The sequence below is a fragment of the Ochotona curzoniae genome, unplaced genomic scaffold, assembly GCF_017591425.1.
Source record: "Ochotona curzoniae isolate NIBS_2020 unplaced genomic scaffold, NIBS_Ocur_1.0 scaffold_1037, whole genome shotgun sequence".
Classification (NCBI taxonomy): Eukaryota; Metazoa; Chordata; class Mammalia; order Lagomorpha; family Ochotonidae; genus Ochotona; species Ochotona curzoniae.
In genome coordinates this window covers 1,835,152-1,859,801 of record NW_024467083.1, presented here as the reverse complement: position 1 = coordinate 1,859,801, position 24,650 = coordinate 1,835,152, and the positions used below count along the sequence as shown (strand labels likewise).

At 42.8% G+C, this 24,650-nt stretch overlaps 1 protein-coding gene across 4 annotated transcripts in view; it reads left to right on the top strand.

Moving 5' to 3' along the window:
• Positions 1-1,285: 1,285 nt before the first annotated feature.
• Positions 1,286-24,650, top strand: part of KYAT3 (kynurenine aminotransferase 3) — a 44,952-nt gene continuing 21,587 nt past the window's right edge. The window contains exons 1-5 of one of the 4 annotated variants that reach the window (XM_040998787.1): positions 1,286-1,426; positions 7,806-7,905; positions 21,438-21,496; positions 22,051-22,195; positions 23,172-23,321. In XM_040998787.1, the coding sequence (XP_040854721.1) occupies positions 7,807-7,905; positions 21,438-21,496; positions 22,051-22,195; positions 23,172-23,321 (453 nt within the window). In that variant the 5' untranslated portion in view covers positions 1,286-1,426; position 7,806. Of the gene's footprint in view, positions 1,427-7,805; positions 7,910-11,894; positions 11,930-21,437; positions 21,497-21,617; positions 21,665-22,050; positions 22,196-23,171; positions 23,322-24,650 lie in introns of those variants that run through there. The other 3 variants (XM_040998788.1, XM_040998790.1, XM_040998791.1) reach the window with 3 other exon arrangements.

Genomic DNA, 24,650 nt, shown 5'->3' with positions numbered 1-24,650 from the left:
AAAGTGTTGTGTGGGGGGATGACTACGTTCTGTTCTTTCCTCGGAGATCAGCTTGTTGGTGAGACTGGCAAGGCTGCGAGCTCAAGGCTCATGTTTCAGTGGATCCCCAATCTGCCCCCAGACCCAGACCCTTGGTCTCCTTTCGCTTGTCAGTTGGCTAGCTACCCTTTAGTTCCAGCTCAGACCTTAGAGAATCCCATTGCAAACAGGCGACTTTTCTCTCTGAACTCCTCATTATAGTGCCACACGTGTTCTGACCTCATAGAAACAGGCCCTCCAGCTGTTGTTTCGCACCATATTCCTTCTATGGCTCCTTCTTTGGGTTCCCTCTCTTAGATCCTTCCTAAGTTGCCAATGCCTCAGAGAAAGCGTACAGGGGAGATTTTTTATTGTCCCACCATGTTTCTTCATCTCTTTACCTGCCCAGTTGCAAACCTAAGCAATGATGGGACTGGCATCGTTTCTCCAAACTCCAGCTCTAAACACCTTTGCTAGGACTCCGGAAGGCTCACTGTTAGACAGGACTCCAGGTTACAGGAAGCAGAACGATGAGATCTGTGTATTTGCCCAGCCAGACGCCGAGTTCAGGCATGCCACTGGTATTACTGCCTGCACGTGCTATTCTCACAAATACCTTAAGCAACACTACCTATTTGAGCAGGCAGAGGCCCAGTTCTAGCACTCACTGCATGTGCTGTCCTGATAAACACATATCCTAGGTTACAGGCACGCAAGACTAATCCACCCTAATCTTCCCTGTAGGCTTCGGCGCAGGTCTGTATGCCACAGGCAAGAGTTTTGATAGATTTCTCAAACTCACAACAGGAAATAACTCAAGAACACTTCTTTAATCCTCTCACTCCAAACATTGGGTTCCTCTAAACATGCTCCCTCCCCTCAGAGTTAAAAAAAAAAAAAAAAAAAAGCCCGGTTTTTCTCTGCACCCTGTGAAATTGTTCTACTTCTAACCCTCTTCTTGTTCAAGTTTGGTGGCCCAGCAGCTTTGCTCCAGCCTTCAATATCAGTCTTTGTCTCAAAGCTTGTCCCACTCCAAACAGTAAATCCCAGCCTGCAATGTAAAATTCATAGCCAAGCCTCAACCACGTTCAGGCCCCAAAGACACCGACCCTAATTTGATCCCGCCCCCTGCCAGCCTGGTCCAGTGCAGGAGCCTGGCGATGCCACAGCCAATCCGTGCTCTGGGTCCAGATCCGAGAGCCAATCATCGGCCACATCCCGCCTCTTCAGTCCCCAAGCCAGGCACCCTGCACCCCACAGGGCTGGTTTCCAGTCAGCGCAGTGCCTTATCTCAGACCACCCCACTGCCAACCTGCACCCTGAGGCCCACCCCCCCGAACGTCAATCCACGTCCAGTCTCCGCCCCCCGGCCAAGCGCGCCGCCAGGCCCGGAGTCGGAGCGAGGGAGGTGAGTGGGACTCGCGGCCCGGGCGTGCGGAGGGCTTCTCTGGGGAGCTGGCCGGCACCAGGCGGGATCGGGAGCAACAGCCAGGACTGGATTTCTGTGCGGACTCGGACTCGTTCCCTGGAACCCTGAGACCGGACACGAGCCAGCGGCTGGACCCCGACCCCTCCTGGGGGGAACCGAGGGTCCAGCCGCAATCCGCAGTTTGCTCCGCAGAGGGAAGGACAAGGAGAGAAACGACCTCCTAGACCCTGAACCTCGGGCCTGTTCTTTGCCCCTTGTAATTCTCACATTTAGAAAACCACCTGGAAGAGTAACAGCAGCTCCGGTTGGCTTAGCCTGACCTTCTCTAATTCAGTCTAAAGGAAATAACAGTGACTGGCTGGATTATACAGGTTTTTAGTGCGAAAAGGAGTCCAGTCTGTTGCTTCTGGATTTTGCAAATCAAGCTGTGTGGGATTCACCGGCACTTCACTTTCCTGTTTGGGAAAATCTGTAATTTTCCCAGGACAGCCTTCTGGCGGCTTTAGGGTGGTGTCATCGTAAATCTTTGCCCACGAAGCTGGTTAATATTTGTCCTAACGACGTGGATTTGAGGCCTAACCCTCCCCAGCCTAGACCTTGTTCAACCCAGGATGCCTTCCATTGTAGCAGTGAGCCTTCACATTCTGGAAACAAAGTAACAGCAGGAAGTGAACATGGTACTTTCTTTGACTAACAGGCCCCGCTGTACACTGGCACCAGCCTCTGCTACTTTCACCTCTATAGCTTCCTTTAAAATTGTAGTTAACCCCACGTTCTCCGTTTAGCAAAATACCTGAATTCTTCTACCTCTTCACCCCAAACACAAACGGTTTATAAGTTAATTATTTGATTTCAACTCAAAACTTTAAACTTTGTTTTAACTCCTTACATTTTTTAAATCCTCTTGATTGATTTTGTCTCTCAGTTTCAGATCAGCTGCACACCTGTCAAACATGCCTTCTGAATCCCCAGGTTAGGCAGTCTATTACTGTGATAATGGACAATTCAATTTACTACAGATTATTCTTGCCTCGTGTTTGAATCACAGCTTGCCTGGCTTTCTTTTGATCTTTCCAAGTTTATCTATGACATCCAACTGCATAAATTTGCTTAGCTTATCAGTAAATATACATATATATGCAATGTTCATTGCAATAGAAAAATGCTGTTCAAAATTTGCTTAATCAAAGAAGAGAAACTTGCTTCAAAGACTGTGTATCTGTCAGCCTGCTTAGACTTCTTGGGAAACATCTTTTCAGCACCTGTGTTCCACACATCCTTTCACAACAAGGTTATCTAATAAAGTAATAGGTGAGAAGGAAGGAGCCTGGGTGTGGGTATTGAGAAATTAATCCACAGACTAAGGGAGAGATTGCCGTGTTGTCCAAAGCCAAGGCAGCATGATTTTTCTGGGAGAAGTGAGGACTTGGCCCAGAGTGTTGAAAGCACAGGTGTGAGAATTGAACAATGTGAAGCAAAGAACTGACTAGCTAGAGTTAAGAGTGCAGAGGTTGAGAAGAAGGTGAGAGCTGATCAAATGAGCAACAGAGGAGAGAAGGGAGAGCCTTGAGTTTCATTTTTGGTGATTTGAGGTTTTGTTGTTAGTTAGCTGGAAGAAGCATGAGCAAGGCAAGTGGAATATACAAGAAAGTAATTCATTAAACAAGTTCTCTGCAGAGGTGGGAGACAATCCTGTCAAAGCACAGATGTTTCTTAGCTGACCATGCAGTTGCATCTCTGATAGCCCCCTTAAGCTGAGAATATTTTTTCAATCAGCAGCCTATCTAAATCACATGAGCTACAGATCATCATGGCTTAGCACACAGCCCACTGTGGGGTATCAGATGTTTGACATCATGAATCATGTGACTGAATGAGAGCTGTGGCACACTACTCTCCCAGCACCCTAAGACCATGCCCTTACTGCATATCACTAGCCAGGAAAAGGTCAGAATTCAAAGTACAGGGGCCGACATTGTTGAAAGTGTTTGAACCCTGTGTTGAAAGTGGTTAAACCAGGCTTTAACACTTGTGTCCCATTTGAATGCCAGTTTGAGTCCCAGATACTCCACTTCTGGTCCAGCTCCCTGCTAACGCAGCTGGGAAAGCAGTAGAATATGGTCCACTTCCTTATGCTCCTACAGTCACAGAGAAGACCCATCAGAAGCTCCTGGCTCCTGGCCATGACTCAGCCATTGTGGCCATTTGGGAAGTCAACTAAAGGATGCAGGATGTCAGTAACTGTGTGTGTGTGTAACTGCCTTTCAAACAAATAAGTAAATCTTCAAAAAATTAAAGGATAGAATACAGTGTACATTTGTACAAAATTCATATTGTTGTCTATCCACGATGATATCGAAGAATCTTCATCGCAGGACCATCTAATCGACTGAGAAGGCGGGTAGAGGGTTTCAAGATAAAAGAATCTAGGGGGGAAAAGTAAAATAGTCATTTCAGAATATGGCAAAGAAGTACTGGTGTTTCCTTTTTTTTATTTTAAAGATTTATTTATTTTTATTACAAAGTCAGATATACAGAGAGGAGGAGAGAGAGAGAAGATCTTCCGTCCGATGATTCACTCCCTAAGTGAGCGCAACAGCTGGTGCTGTGCCAATCTGGAGCCAGGAACCAGGAACTTCCTCCAGGTCTCCCATGCAGGTGCAGGGTCCCAAGGATTTGGGCCGTCCTCTACTACATTCCCAGGCCACAAGCAGGGAGCTAGATGGGAAGTGGTGCCGCCTGGATTAGAACCGGCGCCCATATGGGATCCTGGAGCATTCAAGGTGAGGACTTTAGCCGCTAGGCCACACCGCCAGGCCCATATTGGTGTTTTCAAAACTCAATTAAAAGTGCTAGGAACTTTTGCTGTCATTTTAGGATTAGTTACCTTGCACCCGTGGGCAATGCTGTCTAGAGACCTAATGTCATCTCAAGCAGCCCAGCCACATGAACCATACAGACATCATATCTGAGTTCAGGCAAGACAAGAGTGTTACAGACAGGTGATAAGAGACAAGGAGGCGGGGCACTGTCCAGAGGAGAACTGCCATCTTCTTACCTGGGAGACACAGGGAAAACATGAGCAGCCTCCTGAGGATGTTGATTTTACTGGTGAATACTGATAGTTGCAGTAATTAAGCAACTTGATGAAGTAATTGAATGAAAAACAGGTGTTGTGCAGTTGAAGCGCTACAGAGTGCTACAAGTAGTAATTTGGGTGTAGACCAGATTGAGAAAATGGTGAGGTGCGAGGTATGCTTGGGAGACAGTGAGCAGAGTTATCAGCAGGTCAGGAGGGAACATCCGGAGAGGCAGTTCAGAGGAGTAAATAGCCTAGTAATGGCAAATAGCAAGAGGTGATTGATACCACTTGGCAACTATAGCTGACAGTAATAAATTGTACATTTGAAACTGCAAGGAATTTAGGTGTTCTCATCACACACAAAAATCACGCTAAGGAAGATGGACATGTTATCTTCAGAGAGCAATAAGGTTCAACGTAAACCAAGAAAGTAGACAAAACACTGAGAACATAAAACTAGGCGACATTTGCTGCTGTTGCTGCAGCTGTTCCCCAAGACACAGTGGGAGGTTTGGAACTAGAAGAAGGAAGAGCTGGGTCATATTCCAGGAGAATGTATTGTGTGATGGGGATGAGGTGCTACAGACAGAGGAGCAGGACTTCCAGATGAAAGCAGGTAGATTTGGTGCAGTTCCAGATTCTGACCTGGTGGCTGGAGATGGCTCACCCAGCCTGGGGGAGAGCTTCTGTGGTGACCTAACAGTTCCTTGTGTGATCCTTTCAGGCTGAGGACACATTCATTCATACAGTTATTTTGAAAAATACGAAAATGGCATTCCAGCAAAAGCCAGCAATTTACCTATGGTTAGAAACCTCATCTTAGTATCAATGAGGGCTTGAATCCAGGTATCCTGGTTCTTGATCCTTTTCTCTCTTTTATCCCCATTTCCACACCCATGTCCCCAGTTTTCCATGAATTCTAAAGGTTTCCTGATTTAATTTTTTTTAAGATTTATTCATTTTTTATTACAAAGTCAGATATACAGAGAGGAGGAGAGAGAGAGGAAGATCTTCTGTCCTATGATTCACTCCCCAAGTGAGCCACAAGGGCCGGTGCTGCGCCGATCTGAAGCCAGGAACCAGGAACCTCTTCCAGGTCTCCCACGCGGGTGTAGGGTCCCAAAGCTCTGGGCCATCCTGGACTGCTTTCCCAGGCCACAGGCAGGGAGCTGGATAGGAAGCGGGGCTGCCGGGATTAGAACCAGCGCCCATATGGGATCTGGAGCGTTCAAGGCGAGGACTAAAGCCACTAGACCACGCTGCTGGGCCCTTCCTGATTTAATTTTAAGAAAACATTTTGTGTATGAAAATATTTGCTTATATCTGTATCCCCCCCAAAATATTTAAGGAATCTGTTTTATTTGCATAAATGGACATTTGCTGCTGAGAAAAATACTGTCTTGCATCAAAGAACTCTGTGACATACATGCTGTTTCAGCATAGTTACTGTTTTTGCTAATTCCTTTCCTGAAAGTGAGCCCCACTGTCATATTTTGTTCTAGGATAGAACAGTTAGTGTCACAAGAAAAAGCATGACCTGATGTAAAAACCTATTCTTGGACTTCAGGTGTTAAAGGGTTACTATTTTTTACAAAAGGAATAAGTATTTTATGAACACATTCTTCTCATAAACAGCCCACTTAAGTCATTAATTTATATTGTGGCTTTATGCATTTATTTAATCATTCAGTGAATGCCTACCTCATTACAGAAAATGCCCTCATTGCTAAACTTAACACAAGCAATTCTCTTCCTTGAGCTTGCATTTTAAGTTGCTAAAGGAGGCCCCTTGGCCTCAGTGAATGAGTAACTAATGAGTTAAACAAAAATTCTTCATGAAATGTTTAATTGTCTTTACTTGAAGAGCAGATTTACAGAGAGAAAGAGACTGAGAGAGAGAGAGAGAGAGAGAGAGAGAGAGAGATCTTCCATCTGCTGGTTCACTCCCTAAGTGGCCTCAATGGCCAGAGCCAAAGCCGGGAGCCCAGAGCCTCCTCCAGTTTCCCACATGGGTGCAGGTTGCCAGAACTTGGGACATCCTGCACTGCTTCTCTAGGCCATAGACATGGAGCTGGATTGGAAGTGGAACACCCAAAGCTAGAACCATTGGACAGACAGCCTGCTGGCTCTTGCAGATGGAGGATTATCCTATTGAGCCACCATGCCTGCTCCAGCTTTGTAGACAATTAATATTAGGCTTGTATGAAGTTGAACAGGTAGAAAACAATCACAAAAACTGAGGTTAACAGCAGTAGTCTATATTTTCCTTTCTAAAAAATACACACTCTATTGGTTTTCACAGCCAAAGCTTTCTGTAGCCTTAATGCTTTGTTACCTACACATTCATAGTTAGCATCTGCAGTTTCTTCAGTTTCATGCAGAATTTGTCCTTTTCTCAGGTTTGAATAACTGTTAAAGAAGATGCCACCCACAGAAACAGCAGCCTTATACATTCTAGACAACGACTTTCTCTGAACACATCCCTGTTACAGTTCTTAGAAAGCTAGATTTCCTTGTGCCTCTGAGTGCCAGAGTGCCAGTGGAGTGCATTGCCCCGGTCTCCCTACATCTGTCCATAACTGATAATTTCCTTGAAGGAGGAGAAGCAGCTCAGGATGCACGCCTGTGGAATCTATTGAGAGGGCTTGCCAACTCTCTGCAGGATTATAACAGGAAGGGCTTTCTAAGATTCACTCGTTTAAGGAATCTTCAGAATATTCTTATCAAACACATGTTGTGAGAAAAGCTACATGGATTTCAGGAAGAAATATACTTTGCATCAGAATAGACTTTTTTAAATTACATTTTTCTGCAGACTTGCTGAAGCATGAAGACTTTTTGTCACGGACCTACTGTTATCCATCTTTTCAAATTGCTTTCTAAAGGACTTATTCTAACAACTTTAATATACTGATACAATGTATTATCCAGATGATTCTGGATTGAAATAGTTTGAGTTCTATAGTTGCTGGAAATAGAGCTATATTTACTGAAATTTAGTGCACCTGACTAAAGAAAGGTTTTCTCTTATTAATTCAGGAATTTATAAAGATCTGTAGTCTAAAGTGAAGTCTAAATTTGTATGAGGAGAAATAACTTTATTACAAAGTTTACAGTGATGAGAGTTATATCATTTAAGGAAACTAGAGAGAATGAAACTCAGTTTTCAAAAAATGTATTTATGTTCTGCATGAGCTTGTGGCCTAACAGTTTACTATAAATGTATGTTGATGATGGGATAATCACATTTACCCCATTTTCCCTTCTCTCCTGTAGCATGTTTTTGGCCCACAGGAGGCTCTGTTCTCTTGGCACTGGAACAAAATTCTTGAAGAAAATATATTCTTCAGAAATCCCTGGATTCTCTACTGCTGCTGTAGGTACTGCTTATCACTTATAGATAAATTATTGTACATCCTCTGCTATGTGAATAAACAATTTTGTAGATGCTTTTTATAATCATTTTATTAGAGTGATTATGATGGTAGCTGAAGACATCTCGTCATTAACAAATGTAAAAGCATATTTTGAAATATGTAAAATCAGATGATTGGTATGTTTGTTTGAGAGGAAGACAGAACTCCCTTCTGCTGACTCCCCAGTTGACGGTTGAGTCTCAGAGACGCGGAAGTTCAATCCAGGTCCCCCATGTGGATGTCAGGGACTCAGTCACTCGAGTCATTGCCTGCTGCCTCCCAGAGTCTACATTAGCAAGATGCTCGTGTTAGGACCAGGAATTAAACTCAGTTGCTCTGATATGGAATACAGATATCTTAGCCAGCACCTGTCCCATAAGACTATAAACGCTAAATCCCAATGGCAACTTTAAGACAACTAAAGAAATATTAATGTGGACTGGGTAGATGATACCATGAATTATCATCTACCCATTATTAAGCATGGTAATGGCATTGAAGTTATTGGATCATTAAATCCCTACCTTGCAATTGCCTGGATCCCATATAGGTGCCTGTTTGTCCCAACTGCTCCACTTCCAATTCAGCTGCCTGCTAATGTCCTGGGAAAACAGTAGCAGATGGTTCAAAGCCTTGGAACCCTGCACCCACATGGAAGACCCAGAGAAGGCTCCTGCTTCCTGGCTGTTGGTTCCTGGCTTTAGATTAGCTCAGCTCCGTCTGTCGTGGCCATTTGGGGAATGAACCAGCAGAAGAAAGATCTTTCTGTTCTCCTCTCCTTAAATCTCACCTTCCTTTCCAATAAAAATAAATGAACCTTTAAAAAAAGAAGAATATTATATTCTTGAGATACATTAATGTATATTTTAGCAGTGTAATGACTGACAGTCTAGAATTTATTTTAGCATTAGCACTGTGAGCCCTGGACACTGTTTGTGTTTAGTTTGGTAAGCCATGAAGTAAGCGGACAAGTTTAGATTTGGCCAGGTTACCTCTCAGCTTTACACAGCAATATCTTATGGTGCTTCACCTCCACTATAAAAAGAGTGCATGCTGCAAACACTGAGGTCATTCCGCATGCTGGAGAGCATGTGTGCCTTAGGATGAATAGCATTCCAGAAATCAGAAGGCAATACTGAGAAGGAAAGTCTTGACTCAGAGACAGCAACAACAAGAATCCAACTGTTAATAAGTCTCATATACTTTGAAATGCTAAGAAAAATCCATAAATAAGTGTGGGGAGCGGAGTGGGGTGCCAGAGCCACTCCCAGGAATAGGAAAGGCCATCACAGGATGGTAGCTGGCCCAGGGCCAGGAGGCGGGTTTGGTCTCACCAACAGGTAAACAGGAAGTCACGGGGATAAGCTGATGCCCTCGCTGAGATTATGTCATTGCTACTGGCCTATCAGGTAGCGCCGAGTGGACCCATAGGGAGAAGTGATTGGTGGAGAGCGGCATAAAAGCAGCCGCTAAAAGCAGTGAGATGGACAGGGAGAACGGGGCAGCAGAGAGGGGTACAAAGCTAAGACGTACAGGAAGAAAAGCAGTGAGAGAGGGCTAGAAAAGCAGCAGAAAAAAGCTAAGACCTACAGAAAAGAGCAGCAGAGAGAGGAGAGAAAAGCCGCTGCTTTTTTGCAATCAGGGGTCCGGTTGGAGTTCCTGTTTTCCCAGACCCTCAAGAGTGTGCCTCATAGGTGGTGCCGCTGCTCGTCTACGACAAATAAGAATGCGACGCATGTTTTGGAGCATTTTTGTAATTATTCCTAGAACATCTGTTCTGTTGTTTGTTAAACATTTAAAATTAATTATTCAGCACTTAAAAATAAAAAGCGAGATAAGCAACAGAGGTAAAATCTTGACAATTACTGATTCTCAGTGATATATATGTGTCAATGTATATATATGTATGAGTGTTTTCTGTTAGGTTAAATCATATGAATCTGCTTTTTTTTTTTGTAAATTAAAGATGATTGAAAACTGACAAATTTTAAAAGAATTACTAGCATACAGAAAGAGAAAGAAATGAGAGTAACACTGAATGAGAATCTTGATTATCCTTTGGTGCCAGGACAGCAGAGATGATAGGCAGATGAGTGGATGGAGAGCTAAGGAGAAGAGGAAGACCTACTATCACACAAGCAATTTCCCTGACAAATCACTTTGAGGGAAGGATATTTTGAGACTAAATAGGCAACAGATTATTCTTGGAAGACAAGTAGAAAGCCACAGGATAGCTACAGGTTGTATTCAGATCAAATGAACTCTAAATGAAAATTATGCTAACAAAGGACTGGGCCAGATCATGGCCCAATGAATTAAGCCACTGCCTGCAAAGCCAGCATTCCATATGCAAGCACTGGTTTAAATTCTGGCTGCTTTGCTTCATATACAGCTTCTTGCTCCTTCTGTTGGAGAATCAGCAGATGATGACTCAAGTGCTTCGACCCTGCTGCCACATGGGAGTTCCTGGCTCCTAGTTACAGCCTGGCCCAGCCCCAATCACTGCAGCCAGTTGGAATGTTAATCAGCTGATTGAATACTCTGCCTTCCTTAAAAAAAAAACCCAAAACAAATCTCAAATCTTTTTAAGGGGGGGGGGGGGGTGGCACACTAATGGTTGGGAAACTTGTGAGAGTATCAAAGAAGTATGTGTATACTTTTATTTCTGATTCTCTGCTGTGGAACCTAAGATTGTTTTAAATGCTTAAGTCTATTCACGTTTAATTATTCATCCATTCACTTTGAGAGACAGAGAGAGATCATTCAGTTTCAATCACCAAATGGCTGTAGCAGCCAGGGCTAGGTCTAGCAGAACCACATCTGTGTCTCCCATATGAGTGTTAGGGACTCAAGTACTGAACCATCATCCACTGCCTCTTAAATAAAGCATTGTAGAAGTTAAATGTCCATCATTAACCAAGACAGCTGGGTTAGAAATAATTATTTGATTTTAATAAGAAATTAATTTCACATGTGAGACAGTAGCAGCAAGCGAGGTAGCAATATTTGATGAAGAAAATACTCCTGACAGACCAGGTGGGGCTCTCAACAAAAGACCAAGATTCCAGCCTGCCTTCAGACTGCAACTGTGCAGATATGGGCATGAGCCACCTCTTCTTTCTTCCCTTCCTTGTGTTCTGGGACACTGTTGGGTTAGGGATATTTGGGGTTTGGAATTTAATGAAAGCCATCCCAGATATTTATCTGCATAATATTACTGGACCAAATAGCCAGGAAACTGTGTATACAGAAGCTGTTGTTTTGTGTGTGTGTTAATTTTATATTCTGAAACTTTAGCAAACTCTCTTAAGAGTCCCAGTCATGTTTGTTCTCTAACTAAGAACTATCAAGCTTGAGAGCTGTTTGTGCTAAATAACCTTGGAAACTCTGACCACAACACAGTCATGACTTAGCAGGCAGAGAGCCTGACAGGGCTGAGAGGGAACAGCGAGACTGACCTTTCTTCCTGACATTGGTGCCCAGCAGAAACTTCCTGTTGGCCCAGCATCAGACCACATGTCCTGTTGCCCTGATTGGCTTGGCCTGTGTAGGAGACATTGTGACCCTAGAAGGTCAGCAAGCACAAGATTACAGTTGATTGGATAATGTTTCCATGAGAGCAACCAAATGGCTACCTCTTGTATAACTGATTGGATATCATTCACGTGAGAACAGTTGAGTAGACAACATGTGAATGAGAACACTTGGTAGAATATACAAAACAAAAGCAGTTCCAAACAAAAGTATAGAAATAGTTGATGGGTTTTGTTGATGAGCTCAATACTTCCTCCCTTATCCCATATGACCCTCAGTGTATAAAGTCTGATGCCGCTAATAAACTTCGGCTTTTGACCATCAGTCATAGTCTACGTGTGTTAGTATCAGCTCCGTGCACCAAGTCCATTACTGTGGGACAGTGACAAGTGGCGCCTGAACAGAGGCTTGAAAGAAGAGAAAGTGCAGCGGAGACCCCCACAGAAAGTGGTGAGTGGAACAATGGGCCAGAACCAGGGTAGGGCACAGTCTTTTATCTCTCTTATGCAGGATTTTTTCATGAAAAGTGGAGCAAAGGTAACTAGGCAGCAATTGCATTCTTTTTTTTTTTTAAAGATTTATTTTTCATTTTTTTTTTTTTATTGGAAACGCAGATACACAGAGGGGAGATAGAGAGGAAGATCTTCCGTCCAGTGATTCACTCCCCAAGTGAGCGCAACGGCCGGTGCTGCGCCGATCCGAAGCCAGGAGACTACTCCGGGTCTCCCACACGGGTGCAGGGTCCCAAAGCTTTGGGCCGTCCTCGACTGCCTTCCCGGGCCACAGGCAGGGAGCTGGATGGGAAGGGGCTGCCGGGATTAGAACCGGCGCCCATATGGGATCCCGGGCGTGCAAGGCGAGGACCTTAACCACTTGCGCCATTGCGCTGGGCCCAGCAATTGCATTCTTATTTAGAGCTTGTTGGTGAATATAATCCTTGGTCTCCAGATGAGGGGACACTAGAAACCGGATTTAAATATTTTACTCAGAAAAATGGTGAAAAGGCCGGAAGGATAGAAGATATTCAAGTTAGTTTTTGGATTATATGGGCTTTAATTAAAGCTGTTATTATAATTTTAGAAGGGGAATCTGCAAGAAACTCCTCTAAAAGGAGACACCCCCAAAATGTAGCTAAAGAAGAAGTGTTTCATAGTACAGACAAGGAAAAAAGAGAAAGGGGACTCTTAAGAGGTCCACCTAACAGGAAAGGCCGCTGTAATATGGCTAAAAAAGAAACGCCTCATAGTACAGATGAGGAGGATGGCAAAGAGCAGCCTGTGAAAGATTTCCCTAACGGGAGACACCATCTTAATGTGGCTGGGAAAGAAATGGCTGATACTACAGATGAAGAAGATGAAAAAGAATGTGTGAGAGACCCTCCTAGATGCCACTGTAATGCAGCTAAAAGAGAAAGGCCTTATGCTACAGATGTGGAAATTAGGAAAAGAAAACTCAGGAGAGATTCTCCTAATGGAAGATGTTACCATAATGTGACTGAAAATGAAATTAGAACTGAGAAAAAGAAGAAAATTTTCAATGTTAAACCACAGGGTTTCTCTAGTGAAGTAAATGAGGATGGAATAAAGGAACAGTTAAATATCAGCCTATGCCGTCTCATTCTTAAATCTGATCAAAGATGTTTCCAAATGTCTAATGTTCCACGGAGACTTCATGATTTCCAATTGCTTTTTCCAATCATACTTAGTCAAGAAAATAATCAACTTACCTATGAAAGCCTAGATGTTAATGCCATCACAGCTTTTAAAAAGGCTTGCGTGTCCTACAGACCTACTTCTTCATGTGTGTCCGATGTGTGGGAATATTTAAATGGCTGGAGCCAGGGAGCGAACTGGATTCCTTATGATTTTGAAGTAATAGCAAAAATAGGACTTTCTCCTTCTCAATATTTACAATGGAAAAGTTGGAGAAGTGATATGGCTAAGGAAAAATCGCGATCCTTAGGAGCATCAGGTCGCCAACTCCCTGGAGGGGGGCAATTGACTTATGATATGTTAGTCGGAGATGGACAGTGGGTTACTACAGAGCAACAGATACTGCTACCTCAAGCTGCGTTCATTCATATACGAGACGTAGCATTGTGGGCATGGGAAAAAATTGAAACCAGGTCTGGATTTGCAGGCAGTTATACAAAAGTCACTCAAGGAGCCAGAGAATCTTATGCTGATTTTGTAAGACATTTGACAGACTCCATAGAAAAACAAGTTAGAGGAGAAGGCACTAGGAAATTGTTATTAAAGCAACTGGCCTTTGATAATGTGAATGAGGACTGCCAGGCTGTTATTCGTCCTATAAAAGAAAGAGAGGATCTTCTGGGTTACCTGAAAGCCTGTCGCAACATAGGGACATTTAAACACCGTGCCTGCCTAGCAGCACTTGAAACTTTCACTACTCAAAAACAAATGAATACTAAATGTTTTAACTGTGGCAAGCCAGGACACCTTAGAAAAAATTGCTGAATGCTTCTTTCAACTCAAAAATACATGTTGATACTTTTTTTTTTAAAGATTTATTTTTATTATTTTTTTATTGGAAAGGCGGATATACAGAGAGGAAGATCTTCTCTCCCATGATTCACTCCCCAAGTGAGCGCAACGGCCGATCCGAAGCCAGGAGCCTCTTCTGGGTCTCCCACAGGGGTGCAGGGTCCCAAAGCTTTTGGGCTGTCCTCCACTGCTTTCCCAGGCCACAGGCAGGGAGCTGGATTAGAACCGGCGCCCATATGGGATCCCGGGCGTGCAAGGCGAGGACTTAACCACTTGCGCCACCGTGCCGGGCCACATGTTGATACTTTTAAGAGTCACTCCCCGGAATATGTCCTAAGTGCCAAAGAGGCCAGCACTGGAAAAAAGAATGTAAATCCAAATTTGATCGTGATGGCAGATGCCTATGGCCAGCCTCAGGTCCCAAACAGTCAGAGGGTTACAAAACAAGAATATCCTATTCAGTTTGTGTCTGCGGAGAAGCTACAAACTTAAAACTACCACTGTCTCAATGCCCTACCCATCAGCCAGAGTCCACGTCCAAGTCCATTGCTGCAGAACAGCGACAGGCCTGATGTTGCTTTGCCCTAATCCAGTTAGCTCTGTCTGGAAGTGGTAAAGCATTACACTACCTAGACTTTGACACAAGGACCTGGCCTTGGGTTTTAGATTAATCTTGCACTCAGTAAACTTATATCTATAAAAGTAATGTAGAAAAAATGTTTTGTTTTGTTTTGTTTTTTAAGGTTTAGTTCATGGTTCAATACAAAGTTGAAATTGAATTTGTATTAAAGGATTTTATGTTATTCAAGTGAATGTGGGCACCTGGCATGAGCTGTGACCAGTCAAGAGGGAAAGACAAACACCACAAAGTGGCACAGTAAACTAATTGAATTCCAGATGAGGGCAAAACTAGTTTTTCCACAGGATGGAGCAAAGTCATTCAAAATAGCAAATACTTGTGCCTCAGTTGTCCAAAGCTGACGGCCATGCAAAGTAGCTCAGGTTCCAACCTGGGCAGAATCGGCCCTACGAGGGGATGCTGTGGCCATCAAGATACAGTTTTCCATCAAGATAAATTTTTCCAAATTTTATTCCTTTCTGTTATTTAGTCTGCAAATATTAAATAGTGACGATATATCCAACAAATGTCATTTTCTATAAAAATAAAGCAATTAAATGTATGTTGTTTGAAAGGTCTAATTAGATGTAGCTGTTGGCATAGCAATTAAGCAGCCAGTTGAAATGACTGCCTCCCATGTGGAAGTTTCTGGATTCCAGTCTGGCTCCAGCTCCCTACCAAAGTACTCCTTGAAGACGTCAGGTGATGGCTCAGATCCTTGGGTCCCTGCCATCTGTGAGATCTAGATGTGGGTCTGAGCTCCTTGGCTCTGGCCTCACCCGATCCCTTCTGTTGGAGCTATTTGGCAATGAACCAGCACATGGAAGATCTTTCCTCTGTCAGTCATTGTCTCTCTGCCTTGCAGATAAAATGAAAATACTTTTTACTTTTTTGAAGCATAGAAGAACAAGTTTTAGTTCCACTTAAGTATGTGCATCTTTGATTTCATTATAGTTGAGTGGTTTTTTTTTTTTTTTTGCATATCTTTGAGTCATCTTTCCCTACTTTGCCTTTTCAAGCCTCAGCAGTTTTAATTCTTTTATCACTAGGGAACTTTCTGTTATTTCCTCTGCCATCTAGTGGCTAAAAGAGTAATATGTCTACTTTCAGACTTGTCCTACTGTTGGATAAGTTACAGAAAGTCATTGTTTTGGACTAAACTCCTCAACAGACCAGGCCAAAAACCAACAGCAACTATTTGTGCTACCAGGAGTCTTTTAGTAGAGTATGTAAATGGGACATGTGTTACTTCGTGGGATTGTGGAATGGATCATCTGTTGTGTGTGATGCTGAATTCAGTTCACTATTCATTAGCAGCAGTAGTTGACCATACGGCTACAGTGCCATTGGGTGTCCTGTTCACCGTGGGTGGAGCTTTGCTGGGTCTGCAGGATCCATTGTGGACATTTGAGTGCAAGCCATTTTGTGAACATAAATACCAGGTAGTGGATTGGTGGATTGTGTGGTAGGTTTATGTTTAACTGTAAAAACACTGCGGCATTTTTCAAGGTGACTGCTTATACCACTGTTTGGGCACAATAAGTTTTTTATTTTACTTATTTTCATTTTAAGGAGCAACAGGACTGTGGGGGAGGGGCAAGAGAGAGGTCACTCCCCAAATGCCACAACAGGATTGGGCCATACCAAAGCAAGGAACTTGGAACCCCATCAAAGCCATCATGGAGGTGGCAAGACTGAACCACTTGAGCCATCTTCTGCTGCTTCACAGGCAGCTAGATTGGAAACAGAATAGCCAAAGCTCAAATCTGGTACCCCTGTATGGGCTGCAGGTTTCCCAGGAAACATTTTAACCCACTGTGCCACAACATCTCTCATACATCTTCTTTCTTGACCTGTTCCATCACACCTGCCTGTATCAGAAGGCAGAAGAATCCTAAAAATATATGCAGTTGAAACTTTTGTATACCGGAGTCTTAAAATCACGGGCAATTTTTGTCATCTGCACAAACCTTGAACACCTTTGTACTATAAGCAATATTTAGACTTAGCTTCCTCATCTTTACAAGCTTGCCACCATGTGGTGAAAATACAGAACTGCATGTTCAGCCTAAAATTTAGCAAAGACCAGATACTTTTATGTTTCACTAACAAGTCGGTGTTGATAATAATATAGTAATTCAGTATAATTAACCAGGTCTTTAATACACTAGATAACAAAAGTCACTTCTTGGTATTATTTGGTTTAGAAACTATCGAATTTAAAAATTCTATTTAGAAATTATGTAGACTTTATAGATTTCTTTCTAGTTTGGGCCTTATTCCTCATTGGAGTCCAAGTTTATTCTAATTGCATTTATTTGATTGCACTCAGCAAGCACTTATTTTTACTGCTGAGTCTTGATGCCTTCGAATCTTGTAAGGGGTCTTGTAAACTTTTACCAGTGTACATATTAACTTCCTTGGGTTTTCTTAGCAGTACCTGCAAGTGGGTACCTGAAACAGGAATCTTTGCCCTCACAGTCTAAAACCAGAAGTGTGTGGTCCAAATGCCAGCTGCCTTGGCTTCATCTGAAGGTTCTGAGAAGCATCTGTTCTGTCCCTTCTCTGGTGGCGATATCCTCAAACTCCCCATGGCATCTGGTTGGCAGTGCCAGCACTTTAGTGTCTGTGTCCAGACTTCTCGTAAAGTCACCATCACAGTGCACTGAAGCCCACTCTAGTGGCCTCACCCTGATCATTATACCTGCAGTAGCACTATTTCCTCATTCTCCAGTCTTCAGAACTAAGTTTTTTCAGTCTGTGAAACCAAGGGGGACACAGTTCAGTCTCTAACAGCCACCTGTCTCATGATACCCTCCAGACCTGGAAGTGCTACAGCTAACAGGAGCACCTAACAGGAACCCTTGACCTCGACTTGGGGGATCAGAGAGGGCTCTCTGGAGATCTGAGGTTGGCGGGTGAAATAGGAGTTAGCCAAGGATAGGGATTGGTAGGTGAGCCTTACCCACAGCAGCACCACCCCCAAGGAGGAAATGGGTGCTTGGCAGACAAAATAAATCACAAGGTTAGTGCCGTGACACAGTAGGCTAAACCTCTGCCTGCAACACTGTCCTCCCATTTGGTGGCTGGTTCGTGTCCCAGCTGCTCCACTTCCTGTCCAGCTCTCAGCTTATGGCCTGGGAAAGAAGTAGATGATAATCCAAGTCATTGGGTGCCTGCAACCACAAGGAAGACCTGGAGGAAGCTCCTGGTTCCTGGTTTTGAATTGGCCCGGCTCTGCCTCTGTCTCTCTGTCTTTCCCTCTCTCTGTAACTCTGCCTTTCAAATAAAAATAAAATAAATATTTAAACAAATAAATCTCAGTGTTACAATGTTTGTGAGCCTCCAAGGCTCAATCGTATTCTAATAAAATATTATTGCTTAATATTTGATGAAACAGAGAGGACATGATTAGTGATAAAAAAGACAAAATGACCCACTGGGTGGAGGAAAAGTTACATATGGAAGATGAAAAAGAGAATAAACTATTTGTAAAATTAGAACAGAATAGGATGGGGTAAAAGGTTGGAGGCAAGGGAGAGTAGGGAAAGAAGAGGTTGGGCTAGGTAAAGACTTAAAAGATAATTCAATCCAAAGCCACTTTGATCTCCATTGTCTAAACTTGAAGTCAGACTGGATTTTGTTTCTAAACCACCTGTGCTGGCGAGGCTATTTCTGGACAAGTCTGTGGTGTGTGGCCACCCACTGGACGCATCATGAAGTTGCACGTCGTTTTAGAGATTGCAAAGAGCCTTTGTTAGAGCTCCTTCCCTCCCTCAGGCGAGGATATTTGGGTTATAGCTGTGGTCTCTAGAATGGCATCCTGTTCTGCAGAGGCAGCTGGTGCAGTTGCATGTGCTGCACCTTCCTGGGGTTTCAGAGAATAAAAGCGTAAGACTCACAAAGGAGATTTTTCTTTGCTCCATTATTGGGGCTGGAAAGAGAACAATGGTCTATTTAATAGCCATTATTGTTTCTTTCTCCTGCATTGAATTAAAATTACTTTAATAGTCTATTAGAAAGTTCTTTGTAAAATCGCTATCAGTTATTTTGCTTATTTCCACTGGTTTATTAACAGTGAACTTGAAACTAATTCAATGCTTTTGAGAGGGCATACCCTTTACACTCAGGAACTAAAAAATTTATGTGATACTCTATAAATAAAACTTGTAATACTTCCAGTATGCTTGGTTTAAGCCTATCTGGTCTAAATTAGTAACAGACTTATTCTTTTTTAAATAATAAATTCATTTTTTAAGATTTTTCCTTTTTAAGATTTATTTTTATTGGAAAGTCAAAAATACAAAGAGGAGGAGAGACAGAGAGGAAGATCTTTCATCTGATGATTCACTCACTAAGTGGCTGCAGAGGCCGGAGCTGAGCCTGTCTGCAGCCAGGAGCCAGGAGCTATTTCCAGGTCTCCCATGCAAGTGCAAGGTCCCAAGGCTTTGGGCCATCCTCGACTGCTTTTCCAGGTCAGAAGTAGGGAGCTGGATGGGAAGTGGGGCAGCCAGTTTAGAACCAATGCCATATAGGATCCTGACACATGCAAGGCAAGAAACCTAGCCACTAGGTTACTGCGCCAGACCCAAATTCATTTTATTTTTGATGTTTATATGGTTGAGAGGGATGCATGCCCATGTGGGCCACCAATCAGGGTGGGATGAGTTGGAGAATAGGGGAAAGTGGATTAGACAACTGTTTCCAATCTCTTTTCTTATTCAGTACCCAGGAATGGGGGAAGGCCACCCGATGTCATCCCAGGGTGCCCGATGAGCATGTTCCGTGATTTTGATAATTCTGAGATGCTGTTAATTTCATTGCTCCAAGGTTGAAGAAATGCTTCCAAAGTCCGTTGGCTAACAGAGTTCACCTTAGTTTTGATTGGCCCAGATACTTGTCAGGAGAGCTGCCCAGTCTGCTCTGCCCTCCATGGTACCACATCCTCTGCAGGCCTCAGTGGGCTAGTTGCTATGTCTCCTAAGTGCATGTCATCCACCACGCAGGCCTCACGAAATGTGGGACCCAGTTCTGACACATACACTAAACACTCAGACCACAAATCCTGTGATTTTCACTGTGGTTTGAGTTCTAAGTCAGTTGCCAGAGGTGACCTCAACCTTACTCCTGTATATCAGACTTATTCTTTAAGGTTTGCTTATTTGAGAGAAAGTTACAGAAATAGCAAAAGAGAGTTTCCATCTGCTGGATCACTCCCCCAAAGGGCCACAATGGCTGATGCTGGGCCAGGGTGAAGCCTGGAACTCCATCTGAGTCTCCCACATGAGTGCAGGGGCCAGAGCCCTTGGTCCATCTGCGGCTTTCCATCTTCTACACTTTAGCAGAAGCTGGATCGGAAGTGGAGTATCCAGGATACAAACCAGCATCCCTTTGAGCTGTCAGTGTCAGACAGGAGTTTAGTGTGCTACACCACACCACCAGCCCATAACAATAGGTTTTTAAGAGGCATCCTTGCAGTAGTAATTATAGAAGGTGTCATTATGGAACAGGTGGTATGATAGTTCCTAAGTATGAGTTCTGGAGTCAGACTGGATTCAGAGCTTCGATTAAAGCTCTTGGGATGGAATGTTACCAGGTTTTATCAACTTGCACAGCTGTGCAAATGGCTGTACCCTTAGTGCTCTGTGGACCTCACTTTCCTCCTGTGTAAATTATGACTCATAGTAAAACAACTACCAAGGGCTGATGTGAATATTGAATGCATAGATTATAGAAAGTGCTTAGAACAATGCCTGGAACATCCTCAGAACTCAATAATGTTAGGCATTATTACTTGGCCCCTCCTCCCCCCCAACACTGAATGGTTCTAAGACACTGTTAAGTGCTTTCTGAAGCTCCTTATAGGAGCTGTTTGTGACATTCCTTGTATGTCTTATGTAATATGATTGATAGAGAATAGCTTTAAGATACTCTTCCAAGTTTTATTAGGCTTTTTTCTTCATTGCATTTAAGATAAAAGAAAAAGAATATTTGTTTGAAAGTAGAGTTACACACAAAGCAGAGAAGACAAGAACAGATTTTTCCATTCACTGTTTCACTCTCCAAATGGCTGCAGCTGCTGGGGTGAAAGGTGAGGAACCTGGAACTCTTTGAGTCTTTCCTGTGGGTGACAGGTGCCCAAGTACTTAGGCCATCTTCTGATGATTTCCCAGGTACATTAACAGGGAGCTGGATGGAAAATGAGCCACCAGTACTGGAACCATTGTTCCTATGGGATGCTGGCATTGCTGTTCCACAACATGATTCCAGGTTGATTTAACTTTTTAGGCAAAATGAACATCCAGGGCCCAGTGCAATGCCTCAGTAGCTAAATCCTTCCCTAGCATGCGCCGGGATCCCATATGGATGCCACTCATGTCCCATGGTCCACGTTCCATCTAGCTCACTGCTTGTGGCTTGGGAAAGCACTAGAGGATATGGGGACTCTGTGCCCCAGAGGAGACCTAGAGGAAGCTCCTGGCTCCTGGCTTTGGATCAGATCAGCTCCAGCCATTGCAGCCACTTGGGGAGTGAACCAGTGATGAAACATCTTTCTTTCTGTCTTTCCTTCTCTCTGTAAATCTGATTTTGCAATAAAAATAAGTCTTTTAGAAAGAGAAGATGACTATCCAAGGCTCATAAAACTCCTTGGAACAGCAGGTGAAAGATGGATTCCTCTTCAGAATTTTGTGCTGTACTCTAGAATTTCTCTTTTGTTCTATCTGTTTACATGATGACAAGGGGAAAAAGGAAGACTTGCCTGTGACTTATTAGCATTTTTGAATTTTGATGAAAGATATTTTTTTAAAAACCTTTGATTATTTGTATCTTTCAGAAAATGTCTTTGAAATTTAAAAATGCAAAGCGGATTGAAGGAATTGATAGCAATGTGTGGTGAGTATCTTAGGATAAATAATAATAATTTGGTGAGGTTGTCCTGCATAATTTTATCGCCTCAATTGGAAATGTTTAGCCATCTTCACAGCCTACAAGTAAAACCACACTCATTTGGCTTTTCCATCTCCACTCATCTAGTGGAGATGGAAGGAAGTTAGGAATCAGGTGAGCAGTGTGCCATGCCCTGTGCCTAATCACTGAATATACTAGAAAAAGAAAAACAAATTTGCCTTTTAGTCTATGAGCTTTCTTTGTTAATCATATCAATGTTATCAAGCAGCTTATGGGAGATCCTGGTAGCAGCAAGACTCACTGAATAAAAATATGATCAATATGGGTATCATGGAATTGAAGGTTATAAGGTACATTAAATTTGCAGATTGAGTCATCATTTTGTTAGGTAAACTCATTTGTGGATGTCAAAGTAAACTGGGTCTTATTTTTTTAGTTATGTAAAAGACCAGGAGATGTCAAACAGCACATTTTGGTAACAGTACTTACTGTTAATTTGGATTTTGTTTTGTGTGTGTGCTTATTTATTTATTTTTTAGGATTGAATTTACCAAGTTGGCAGCAGACCCATCTGTTGTAAATCTTGGCCAAGGCCTTCCAGATATATCCCCGCCTGCTTATGTAAAGGAAGAATTATCAAAGATCGCAACAGTCGACAGCCTGAATCAGTACACCCGGGGCTTCGTAAGTATATCAGGATGCAGTGGAGCATGAGCGTGTGTTTTTTGTATTTTTTGTATTATGTGTATGAGAATCCAGACACTTTCATATGGAATGCAGTGCCCTTAAGCTGTGCCAACTACGACACCAGCTACACACCCCAGAAGAAACCATTGTCTTTTATGGCAGTCCCACTGCAAAAGCCCAGAGAGGGCCTTGCTTGCAGGGATGAGCAGTGGGACTGACCTGGCTGCCTCTTTGACACTGGCAGAAATGCTTGTTCCCATAAACCCTTACTATCTAATGCCACCCGCAGAGCCCTTCTCAGACACACACCTCCTTTTAGGCCCGTTAAGTCCATGAACAAAGGCTAAAAGAAGGGAACAATGAAGGAATGTTAATGAAACTAAAAGCTGTTCTTTGACAAGATCAGTGTGTAAAAATGTTAATAAGCTAGATCAGTCAATAAAAGAATACACATACTTCCTATATGAGGAAGGAAAAGAGAATATCATTACGGATCACACAGACCCTAAAGCAAAAGAAAGGAAATATTAAGAGCATTATATGCCAATCTATTCAGCAGCTTCCATGAAATAAATTATTTAAGAGACTGAACCCATCAGAACTGCCATCTGTTGACTTTTAATCCTTTCCTCCTAGGACAGTGATTATCCTCCGTGAATGCCACTCCCTTGGGCCATCAACATGGATAACACTCCCATCCTGTTAGCATTTACTGTCACATCAATGTTAACATGCATGCCTTTGAATTTGTTTTTGCCCTTCCCATAGTCTGTGAGTTGTCATCTCGTCTCTAGCAGCTTGGGAATACGTAGTCATGAAATTTTTCAATGTATTGCTTCTAAAAAGTACAAATCTTTGGACAACAATAAATGTTCAAGCCTACATTTTGAAATGTCTATATTTTAGGACTATATAACCTCAAAGAAGTAGGTTATATAATTAATTCTGTTTTTCTTCTTTTTTTATCCAACAGGGGCATCCATCACTGGTGAAAGCTCTATCCCACCTCTATGGAAAGTTTTATCCAAATGAAATCAATCCAAATAAAGAGATCCTTGTGACAGTGGGAGCATATGGATCTCTGTTTAATGCCATTCAGGGACTAATTGAAGAGGGAGGTGAGGTGAGTTAAGAACATTAATTCAGTACTCATATTAATGCCACCTTTGAATCTTCACTTCCATTCTTTTTTATTAGTTTCAATGCAATTCACAGTCCAATTCAAAAATCTCAAGTGTATAGCTTGATGCTTCCATTTTCATATAAATTAAACCCAAAGATAGAGTGAATTTCCAGCACCCTAGAAAATCTCTGTTCCCTCCATAGTTTACAGTCTCATCATTCAGTCTCCTGCCACCATGAGCTTGACTATCCTCTTAGCTGATCTAGAGATGCACCCACTTGGTTCCATATAATCTCTTAAAAGACAGTAGCAATGATGGGGGAAAAGAATGCCTTCATTGATAAAATAACTTCTAATCTGAACATAATCAAATATTTGGTCAGTAGATTTCTGTGCCAAGTTCTGTGTTAGTACTGCAGCACCAAGATGTACACGTATGACAGGAAAGTTCAATATTTCTGCTATTTGGTACTGTGATATGAAACCAAGTTGGGAGCCTGCCTCATCCATCTCCACTACAACTTCCCTGACTTTCCTGAGTTTTTATTTCTTGATCTCTTTCATTTTTTTCAGAAATTACTGAGAATCTCTCATATGCTAACACTATGATAAAGAAGAATTTTCAAAGATCATTTCTAAGTATAAGGTTCCTTTCTAGTAGAGGAGATACACTTGCAAATGAATCAGGAGGAATGTTGTGTGTTGATGAATAATGGAGAATGTATGACTGATGGTGTTGGCAAGAGGAAGAAGTGATCAGACCTGCAAATGTGGGTCTGTGAAACTCCAGAATGCATTATTCAGGCTAGGTCTAGAAACGACTATATGTCAGGTCATGTGCATTGGCTCAATTGGATAATCCTCTTCTTCAAGCTCAAGGATCCCATATAGAGGCCAGTTTGTGTCCTGGTTACTCCACTTCCAATCCAGCTCCCTACTTACAGCCTGGGAAAACACTTGAGGATAGCCCACGTCCTTGTGACCCTGTATTCACTTAGGAGACCAGAAAAGACTCCTGACTCCTGGCTTGGGATCAGCTCAGCTCCAGCCGTTGCAGCCATTTGGGGAGTACACCAGCAGGTAGAGGATCTTTCTCTCCCTCTCTCTTTCAATGAAAGCAAATAATCTTTAAAAACAAAAACAAAATGACTGTCCCACTGATAGCATTTGATCACATCATGTTCATTAAAGACACCGTTATCGGGCCTGACACAATGGCTCAGTGGCTAAATCCTTACCTTGCATACACTGGGATCCCATATGGAACCCGGTTCATGTCCCAGCTATTTCTCTACCCATCCAGCTCCCTGCTTGTGGCCTGAGAATGCA